This window comes from Sapajus apella, unplaced genomic scaffold (assembly GCF_009761245.1).
Source record: "Sapajus apella isolate SASKATOON/1434 unplaced genomic scaffold, GSC_monkey_1.0 scaffold77, whole genome shotgun sequence".
NCBI lineage: Eukaryota > Metazoa > Chordata > Mammalia > Primates > Cebidae > Sapajus > Sapajus apella.
In genome coordinates, this window is record NW_022437017.1 from 2,396,243 (window position 1) to 2,407,004 (window position 10,762).

Consider the following 10,762-nt stretch of genomic DNA (forward strand, 5'->3'; position numbering starts at 1 on the left):
CTTAATGGCTCACTGCATCCTCAACCTTCTGGCCCCAAATGATCCTCCTGCCTCTGCCTCCAGAGTAGCTGAGACTACAGATGTGCAGCCTGTAAAAGTAGCCATATCAAACTAATTATTATTTGTTTTTGTAGAGACAGGGTCTCACTGTGTTGCCTAGGCTGATTCCAAGCTCCTAGGCTCAAGTGATTCTCCTGCCTCAGAAAACACAGTGTTTTCAACCATACTTGAAAGATTCCTAAAACTTGACCATATATTAGATGTAACAATTGGGACTGAAATCAGATGAAAGAGGAATTTCCCAGAAGAGCGGTTTAAACCATGTGGTACAGTACGGGATTAGCGGATTAGCGCAACCAGACAATATTGTTATCTCCCCTGTTGTTTCATTTAGTATCCTTTCTCTGTCCTCTTCTTGGTATATATATTTTCTAGGAAATAAGAAGGGATAAGACAAAGGGCAAATATAGTTAAGAAAAAAACACCAGATGAGGTATTCCCATTTTCATGAGCTTCCTTAGAAGCTGTATCCAGTGCCTCTGCCTACTTTGCATGGGCTAGAGATGGGGACACATTTGGCCACTCACAGCTGTAAGGAAAGCTGGGTGGTGAGTCCTTTTAAAAATGTCCATATTGCCAGCTCGAACCAAATAAACTTTTTGTTAAGAAAGAAGGGGCTGGGTGTGGTGCCTCACGCCTGTAATCCCAGCACTTTGGGAGGCCAAGGCAGGTGAATCACCTGAGGTCAGGAGGGGTTTGAGATCAGCCAACATGGTGAAACCGTCTCTACCAAAAATGCAAAAATTAGCCAGGCATGGTGGCATATGCCTGTAATCCCAGCTACTTGAGAGGCAGAGGTTGCAGTGAGCGGAGATTGTACCACTGCACTCCAGCCTGGGTGATGAGCGAAATTCTATCTCAAAAAAGCAAAAACAGGCCGGGCGCGGTGGCTCAAGCCTGTAATCCCAGCACTTTGGGAGGCCGAGGCGGGTGGATCTCAAGGTGAAGAGATCGAGACCATCCTGGTCAACATGGTGAAACCCCGTCTCTACTAAAAATACAAAACATTAGCTGGGCATGGTGGCGCATGCCTGTAATCCCAGCTACTCAGGAGGCTGAGGCAGGAGAATTGCCTGAACCCAGGAGGCGGAGGTTGCGGTGAGCCGAGATCGCGCCATTGCACTCCAGCCTGGGTAACAAGAGTGAAACTCCGTCTCAAAAAAAAAAAAAAAAAAAAAAAAGCAAAAACAAGAAGTGAGGAATGAGGAATGGAACAAGAAGGGAGGAATGGATATTGAGACAGCAACTAGTTCTGTCTGCCACAGTATGTCAGTCTCCAGCAACTATGTTCAAATCAATGTCACATAGAATCTATACATTTTAGACCACAATGCAGTTAAACTGCAAAGATAAGATATTCATAGGATCTACATATTAACATACTTATAAATTAGTAAGTTGTGACATGTATAAGGATGAAACACTCACTGATTAAAACCAATCAGAGGCTGGGTGTGGTGGCTCACACCTGTAATCAATCCCAGTACTTTGGGAGGCTGAGGCAGGCAGATCATGAGGTCAGGAGTTTAAGACCCAGCCTGGCCAACATGGTGAAACCCTGTCTGTACTAAAGATTTTTTAAAAAAAATTAGCCAGGTGTGGTGGCAGACACCTGTAATCCCAGCTACTCAGGAGGCTGAGGCAGGAGAATCACTTGAACCTGGGAGGTGGAGGTGGAAGTTGCAGTGAGCTAAGTTCGTGCCATTGTACTCTAGCCCAGGCAGCAAGAGCAAGACTCCGTCAAAAAAAAAAAAGAGCAAGCTGTAACATTTATAAGGGTTGGGCCAGAAGCACAATGACCATTAAGGCATGAAGGACAACATACACTTTTCTGTAGTCACTTCATTCATATAATTTCTGGCCAGTGTGGATTCGCTTGTGCATTATAAGGTTAGTGCTTGTGCTAAAGGCTTTTTCACACTGAATACATTTATAAGGCTTCTCTCCAGTGTGAGTTCTCATGTGTACCCTCAGGCAAGAGGAATTCCTAAAGGCCTTCCCACATTCCTTACACTCATAGGTTTTCTCTCCAGTGTGAGTTCTCTTGTGCACAATAAGGTAAGAGCCTGTGCTGAAGGATTTTCCACACTGGTTGCACTCATAAGGCTTCTCTCCAGTGTGAGAGCGTGTGTGTTTCTTAAGGGATGACTGATCGATGAAAGCTTTTCCACAGTCACTGCATTCATAGGGTTTCTCTCCAGTGTGGGTTCTCACATGTTTCTGAAGGGATGAAGGAACCGTGAAAGCCCTCCCACATTCCTTACAGTCATAGGGTTTCTCTCCAGTGTGAGTTCTTTTGTGCACATTCAAATGAGAGCTCTGGCTAAAGGATTTTCCACAGTGATCACACTCATATGGCTTCTCTCCAGTATGAGATCTCATGTGTTTCTTAAGGGAAGACTGAAAAATGAAGGCCTTCCCACAGTCACTGCATTCATAGGGGTTCTCTCCAGTGTGAGTGCTGACATAGTTCTGAAGGGACAAAGGGTCAGTTAAAGTTTTCTCATGTTCATTATGTTCCAAACCCTCCTGTACACTACCAGTCTTTGTGTGGACACTAAGGGGAGAGCTTTTGCCACAGTCACTGCATTCACTGCCTTTCTCTCTATTAGGTATTTGCTCACGTACCGAGAAGGAAGAGTGTAGGCTGAAGGACATATCACATTGATCATACTCCTGAGAATTCTCTCCTGTGGGAGTTAAGTGTTTCCTGAGGGATGACTCTTGATTGAAAGCTTTTCCACAATCAGTAAATTCAAGAGTATTCTCTCCAGTGTGAATGTTCACATGACTCCTAAGAGTTGAGGGATGGCTGAAGACTTTGCCATACTTGGTATATTTATAGAATTTCTCTCCCTTGCAATATCTTGTACAAATAAAGTGAGTGTTCTTTCTGAATTTCTCACAATGGTTACACGCCAGGGGGTTCTTACCAGGTTGAGTTTGTGCCTGTTGAAAAGGGAGTAAGCAGTGACTAAAAGCTTTTTCACTTTCATTGTATTCACAGGAATTCTCTTCCATGTGGATTCAGCCATATATGGGAAGCACATGGTCATGACTGACATGTTTACTGTTTTCAGTACATGCATACAACTTCTGCCCTATTAGTTTTTTCAAGTTGAATAAGCTCACTGCTCTACCCAAGGCTCTATTGTATTCCTTCCCAACAAATGGCTTCTTTAATACACAGTTTTTTTTTTTTTTTTTTTTTTTTAGAGACGGGGTTTCTCTCTTTTTACCCAGGCTGGAGTGCAATGGCGCGATCTCAGCTCACTGCAACCTCCGCCTCCTGGGTTCAGGCAATTCTCCTGCCTCAACCTCCTGAGTAGCTGGGATTACAGGCACGCGCCACCATGCCCAGCTAATGTTTTTTGTATTTTTAGTAGAGACGGAGTTTCACCATGTTGACCAGGATGGCCTCGATCTCTTGACCTCGTGATCCACCTGCCTCGGCCTCCCAAAGTGCTGGGATTACAGGCTTGAGCCACCGCGCCCGGCCTTCAATACACAGTTTTTCTAATACTGAGTGAAGAATGAATTATATACTAAATACTTAACACAAAAATCCTATTTAAGTAAATGTTTACTTGCAGTTATTCTCTGTGAGGCAGCAAGCATTAAACTAGGTTTACACATTTCTCCAATTTCATGAAAATCACTGAGACAGCTTTCTGGTGAAAACTTGGTGCCTAAACTCTTAACCCTGCTTTGGGTGCTGATGTTTTAACTCACTGAAATTCCCAGGCTTCTACTACAAAGACCAGGAATAATTCTTACCAAGTCTTACCATTTTTATGTCATTAGATGTTTTTCCCCCAGGAATGTTTTGCATAGCAATCACATCTTTGGATTTCAGTTGAGTTTCCCACTCTGAAATAGCACAGGAAAATTTTTATAATTATTGGGAAAAAAGGCAGGGATGAAAGAAAAAGGGAAGGAGACTATGGATTTGTCTTCAAATAATATCTCTAAGTAGAGAAATGTGAGAGAGAAGATGTAACCAGTGATATGAACAAGCAGTAGAAATGGGACGTATTTTAGTTAGGATTGTGGATTTTGGGAAATAAGACAGTATTATCTGGAAAACAGAACTAAACAAAAAGCATTCATGGAAATAATGACCTCCGATTTCTTTTCCTGCACTGAGTGACAGTCCCAAATGTACCAACCCTCACTGGCCAAGGCTGCACCATGAGATGACTGTTCTGCCCAGGGCTCACCTGCACTGTCACTTTGTAGAATTCCTCCTTCATCTGTCTTCAGCTCTTCTTGATGCACCTTGGAGATCAGATTGTGTCTGCAGAGCTGATACCCTACTCATGCAGAATGAGAGGATGTGGGAGAAATGTATGAGGATTGTTAAAATACTCAAGTGCAGCTTTAGGAACATCAAAACAACTAGAGCAGAGCTCTTTCATGAGGACCATTTAAAAGCATAGTCCATGCCCTATATGGAAGTGACCCTTGAAACCTATACAGAAGATAAGATACACATGCAAATTATCTAAAGCTATTAGTGATAGAGAAAATGAAATCAGTGCATTTCTATGGGAAGCCACTACACTGCCCCCCGAGGGCAGGGACTGTTCATTTTGTGGGTAACCACTGTATTGCCATTCTTTTCACAAGATTCTGGAACACAATATGTGCTTGAAAACTATTTGCTACATCAACAAATGAAGGAATGAGTCCAGCCTTACCCACTGAGGTCAGGTTCCTAAAGTTCTCCAGCATCACATCTTTGTATAGATTTTTTTGAGCAAGGTCCAGCAATGCCCACTCCTCCTGGGAAAAGTCCACTGCCACTTCCTGGAAGGTCACTGAGTTCTAAAACATCACATACATAGTCTGGCTCAGCTGATGTCCATTTTCGACTATGTACCAGGAGAATGGTGGGTGAGGCTGACAAGACTGGAGAGGAGACCCAGGGCATTGGAAGCTCACATGCATCAGAGGCCTTCTGTTATTTGCCTTAAAGCTGAGTTCTCAGAGCTCTCTTCTTTAAATCTTACTCCCTGGGCCATCTCATTTAGGGTCATGGTCATAACAGCTTTTCTAAAATATGGTTGGCTTGATCTTTGCAGTTAGGTTGTGAGGACTCTTTTGGTCCTATTCAGATCTGGTATAGATAGGGCATACTGTCAGAATGCAAGAAATACTTGAGAAATGAATAAACAATTTTCCTAGTGAAAGTCTTTACAGGACTCAGCAAAGTATGGACTTCATACTCAAAAATATGGAAGAATATTTGGAAAAAGTTAACAAACGTGGGAACAGAAGCATTTCCCAGGCATTTCCTCTTCTATATGAAACAGCCTGGGAACTGCAAAGATGAAGCCAGCTCTGATTGGGCTGTCAAACTTTAGGTCAGGGGCAAGAGATGTGTTCTTTTCAGGAATGGCAGTGTGCTTTTGAAATTAGAGAAATTTCTTGTGTACCTGTGACCAGGCTGTCAGCCACCCGGCGGCCATTCTTCCTCCTGTAGGTTTACTTCCTGGCTGGGCAGAGTCCTGAGCAGGCAACTGGAGAAGAAGACAGAAGCCATAAAAGTCTAGGCCTGCTAGATATTCAACACTAGCAGGCTCAGAAGCGTCTTCATACTAGAGAGTAACAACATACACAGATAATACAGTTACAATTTGTCTCCCTATCCAAGAACACAATATATCCTCAAATTAGAAATATAGTATGCACTTACCATTTTTTTCTTGGACTTTTTTCTAGGCTGAACCACTGAAAAGGCTAACACCTCAGGTGGAATGAGCCTCTAAAGTGCAGAACTGTTCTGAATACCATTTACTCATGACAGAACACAGGACTCACTGGGGAAAGAGCTGGGTCTGATATAGAAGAAATCTTCAAGATGAGTCTGGAATATCTTGTATCACACCCTCACTTCTCATTGTTCAAATGGGACAGACTTCACAGGGTTGGGTTAATATCCCTAAATTACTAAAATAATAAGGAGTAACTCATAAGGACCATAAAGGTGAGAATATTTGCATTTCATAATAAAAGGGTTAAATTTCAGGACATTTAGTATACTTAGCTGTATATGTGAAGTCATCAAAATCTAGTGCTGTAAATCTTACAGCAGAGCTAGGACTGTCTTCTTAACTTAGTAGCCTACCTTCAAGGCCCTGTTTGCTTGCCCCTCATTGGTTTTACTTTTTAAGCTTATTTATTGTAAACAAAGACTCAAACGTACACTTAATCTAGGTCTACATAGAGTTAGGATCATGAATATCACTGTCTTAGACCTTCTATGTGTCCCACTTAAGGTATTCAGAGCAATAACATGCATGGAGCTGACATCTCCTGTGGTGACAATGCCTTCTGGAATGCCTTCTGAAGCATCATGCTTGAGGCCGTTTTACAGTTAACTTTTTTTTAGCAAGCAGAAGGAATATACTCTAAAACAACAATAAATAATATGAAAATATATAAACCAGTAATGTCATTTATTACTATTCATTATTATGTACTATATATCATCTGTACTGTACATAATTGTATGTGCTAGACTGTTACATGACTGGCAGTGTAGCAGGTTTGTGGAGACCACAGACATGTGAGTAATGTGCTTTACAGTGTTACAGTGGCTATGTCACTGGGTGATTGGGATTTTTTAGCACCATTATAGTGTTATGAGACCACTGTCATATATGGGTGGTCCATCATGGACCAAAATGTCTTCATGCAGTGCATGACTATACTGCCAACCAATAAGTTATACTTGGTAAAAATGGCCTTCAGTAATGAAGGAGACATAAAAACTTCCTTGGACAAACAAAAGATGAGGGGCTTCGTCAGTAATAGAGCTGATTTACAGGAAATAGTAAACTCTTCACCTTAAAAGAAAGGACACTTTGTAACATGAAAACATATACAATTATAAAACCCACTGGGGTAAAGTTACTTATATGTTCAAATCCAGATACCCTAATACTTAACAGTGGTGTCTAAATAACTTATAACTCTAGTACAAAAGATTAAACATAAAATATGGGAAATGGAAGAGTATAAATTATATGCAAATAAAGCTAAGTTGTTAACAGCTTAACACAAACTATTAAAACTACAAGATGCTTTAAGCTTCATAGTAGCCACAAAGCAATAACCTGTATTATGGAGAAAAGAGAAAGGAATCAAAGCATATCACTACAGAGTCATTAAATCACAAAGGAAGACAGGAAGGGAGGAAGAAAAGAACAAAACATGTGTAAAACAGCCACAAAAGAATAAGCAAAATGACAACAGTAAGTACTTACCTATCGTTAATTACTTTAAATATAAATGCACTCAGGAGACTGAGGCTGAAGGATCACTTGATAGCAGGAGTTTGAGAGCAGGCTGGGCAACACAGCAAGACTGCATCTCTACAGAAAATAATTTTTAACAATTATCTGGGTGTGGTGGCATCTGCCTGCAGTCCTAGCTACTTGGTGGGCTAGGGTAGAAGGATTGCTTGAGCCTGGGAGTCCTGGGAGTATGATCATGCCACTGTACTCCCAAGCCTGGGTGACAGAGACCCTATCTCCTTAAAGCAAACAAAAAAGTAAATGGATTAAATTATCTAATCAAAACACATAGTGCAGACTGGATTAAAAAAGTAGTATATGCTGCCTACAAGAAGCTCACGATAGCTTTAAGAATGCATGTAGTCTGAAAGTAAGAAGATGGGAAAAACATTCCATGTCAATGGAAGCAAAAGAGAGCAAGGGGTGAGTAAGAAAGATCTTATACAGCTTAACGTTAATACCTCAAGTTACTAGAAAAAGTGGCAGCTAAGCCCAAAGTCAGTAGAAGTAAAAAAGAAGAAACTAAGCCCAAAGTCTGTAGAAGGAAGGAAATAATAATAAAGATCATAGCAGAAATAAATGAGACTAGAAAGACAATAGATAAGATGGATGAAAGTTGGTTGTATGAAAAGATAAACAAAAACCTTTAGCCAGACTACCTAACATTAAAATACACAAGACTAAAGTAAAATTAGAAATGAAAGAGAAGGCATTACAAGTGATAACCACAGAAATACAAAGGATAAGAGACTATAATGAAAAATTATATGCCAAAAAATTGGATAACCTAGAAAAAATGGAAAAATTCCTAGAAACATGTAACCTGCTAAGACTGAAACATATAAACAGAAAACCCAACAAGATCAATAATAAGTAAGGAGACTCAATCAGTAAGGAAAAGCCTTCCATCAAAGAAAAGCCCAGGACTTGGTGGCTTCACTGTTGAATTCTACCAAACATTTAAAGAAGAATAATCCTTCTCAAACTCTTCCAAAGAAATGGAAGAAGGGTCCAGCCAAGCTCCTCATTAAACTCATAAATTTTATGAGTTCAGCATTACACTGATACCAAAACCAGACAAAAACATTGTAAGAACAGAAAACTACAAGCCAATATCCCTACTGAAAATAGATACAAAACTCTTCATATACTAGCAAACCAAATCCAACATGCATTAAAAGGATCATACATCATGATCAAGTGGGATTTATCCCAGAAATTCAAGGATAGTTCAAGATAAACAAAATCATGGAGATATACAATATTAACAGAATGAAAGATAAATGATTATTAGAATAGATGCAGAAAAAGAACTTGGTAAAGTTCAGCATTCTTGTGTGATAAAAAACCCTCAACAAATTAAGAGTTTATACTTCAATACCAATAAAGGCCATAGGTGACAATGCCACAGCTAGTATTATAGTCAATTATAAAAAATTGAAAGCTTTTCCTCTAAGACTGAGAACAAGACAAAGATGCCCATCCTCATCACTTTTATTCAACATACGACTGGAAGTTCTAGCCAAAACAATTATGCAAGAAAACAAAAGGCATTTACATTGGAAAAGATAAAATTATCTGTTTGTAGATGACATACCTAGAAAACTCTTAGACTCCATGAAAAAACTGTTAAAACTAACATGTAAATTCAGTAATGAAGGATAAAACAATCAATATACAAAAATGCATTTCTAAGAAACTATCTGGAAAATATGAAAATTCACTTATAGTATCAAAAAAGTAAAATACTGACAATAAATTTAATGAAGATGATCTGAACACTGAAAACTCTAAAACACTGGTGAAAGTAGTAGAAGACACATTAACAAATGGAAAGACATCCAGTGTTCATGAATTGGAAAAACCAATATTGTCAAATGTCATACTATGTAAAGGTGATTTACAAATTAATGCAATCCCTATGAAAATTCCAATGATATTTTTCATAGAAATAGAAGAAACAATCCTAAAATTCCTATGGAAACACAAAAACCCCAAATAGCTAAAGCAATCTTGGACAAGAACAATGCTGGAGGCACCCCAGTTCCTGATTTCAAATTTATTACTAAGATACTGTAATCAAATTAGTATGGTACTGGCATAAAAACAGATATAGACACTAATATAGCAGAATAGGAAGCCCAGAAATAAACCCAGGAATCTATGGTCCACTAATCTTGGACAAAGATGCCAAGAATAAACAGTGGGGAAAGTACAGTCTCTTCAGTAAATGATGTAAGGAAAACTAGATATCTAGATGTGAAAAAGTGAAATTGGATCCTTATGTTACAAACAGAAATCAATTCAAAATGGATTAAAGACTTAAATGTAAGACCTGAGATCATAAAACTCCTACAAGAAAACAGGAAAAGCTCTGTGATACTGGTTTTGACAATGTTTTTTTAAAGAGTTGACACCAAAAGCACAGGCGAGAAAGGCAAAAAATAAGTGAAACTACATTAAACTAAAAAGCTTCTGCACAGCAAAGGAAATAATGAACAAAATGAAAAGGCAACCTATGGAATGGGAGAAAGTATCTGCACAAGAAGTTAGTATCTAAAATACCTAAGAAATTAATACATTTCAATAGATAAAAATGGATTAAAAAATGGGTAAAGGATCTAAACAGACATTTTTCCAAAGAAGAAATAAAAATGGCCAATAGGCGTATGAAAAGGTGCCCAACATCACATTATTAGGTAAGTACAAATCAAAACCACAGTTGGCTGCTATCTTACACTTGTTATAACAGCTGTTATCAAAAACTCAAAGGGTAAGTGTTGGGTGTGGACAAAGGGAACCCTTACACATTGTTGATAAGAATGTAAATTGGTACAGCCATTATGGAAAGCAGTAGTGGAGGTGCCTCAAAATATTAAAAGTAGAACTACCATATGATCCAGCAATCCCACTACTGGATATATAACCAAAGGAAGTGAAATCACTATCTTGAAGAGGAATCTGTGACCTCATATTCATTGCAGCATTTACAATAGTTGCTATATGGAAACAAGGTGTTTGTCGATGGCTGAATGCATTAAGAAAATGTTATATCTGGCCAAGTGTGGTAGCTCATGCCTGTCATCCCGGCACTTTGGGAGGCTGAGGCAGGGGGATCATGAGGTCAGGAATTGAGACCATCCTGGCAAACATGGTGAAAACCTGTCTCTACTAAAAATATTTTAAAAATTAGCTGGGTGTGATGGTGCATGCCTGTAGTCCCAGCTACTCCGGAGGCTGAGGCAGGAGACTTGCTTGAACCCAGGAGGTGGAAATTGCAGTGAGCTGAGATCGTGCCAGTGTACTACAGCCTGGGCAACACTGCGAGATTCTGTCTCAAGAAAAAAGAAAATGACACACACACACACACACACACACACACACACACACACACACACACA

The 10,762-nt window shown here is 39.6% G+C and overlaps 2 protein-coding genes across 5 annotated transcripts in view; one reads left to right on the forward strand and one right to left on the reverse strand.

The window, feature by feature from the left end:
- The window catches only part of ZNF266 (zinc finger protein 266), a 63,482-nt gene extending 56,982 nt beyond the window's left edge, over positions 1-6,500 (forward strand). The window contains exon 7 of the mRNA XM_032251894.1: positions 5,785-6,500. Within this exon, the coding sequence (XP_032107785.1) occupies positions 5,785-5,823 (39 nt within the window). The 3' untranslated portion in view covers positions 5,824-6,500. The remainder of the gene's footprint in view (positions 1-5,784) is intronic.
- On the reverse strand, positions 1,885-7,369 carry ZNF177 (zinc finger protein 177). 4 transcript variants are annotated; one of them, XM_032251896.1, is made up of 6 exons: positions 7,332-7,369; positions 5,499-5,582; positions 4,761-4,887; positions 4,281-4,373; positions 3,848-3,930; positions 1,885-3,009 (listed from the first exon to the last, which is right to left on the reverse strand). In XM_032251896.1, the coding sequence occupies exons 2-6, from the start codon at positions 5,529-5,531 to the stop codon at positions 1,903-1,905; spliced, it is 1,443 nt and encodes a 480-aa protein (XP_032107787.1). In that variant the 5' UTR covers positions 5,532-5,582; positions 7,332-7,369; the 3' UTR covers positions 1,885-1,902. The 4 variants fall into 4 exon arrangements, with proteins under 4 accessions (XP_032107787.1, XP_032107786.1, XP_032107788.1 ...); XM_032251895.1 differs by having other exon boundaries at positions 5,499-5,660; positions 7,332-7,352; XM_032251897.1 differs by lacking the exon at positions 7,332-7,369 and having other exon boundaries at positions 1,885-2,892; positions 2,932-3,009; positions 5,499-5,653.
- Between the last annotated feature and the right edge of the window lie 3,393 nt (positions 7,370-10,762).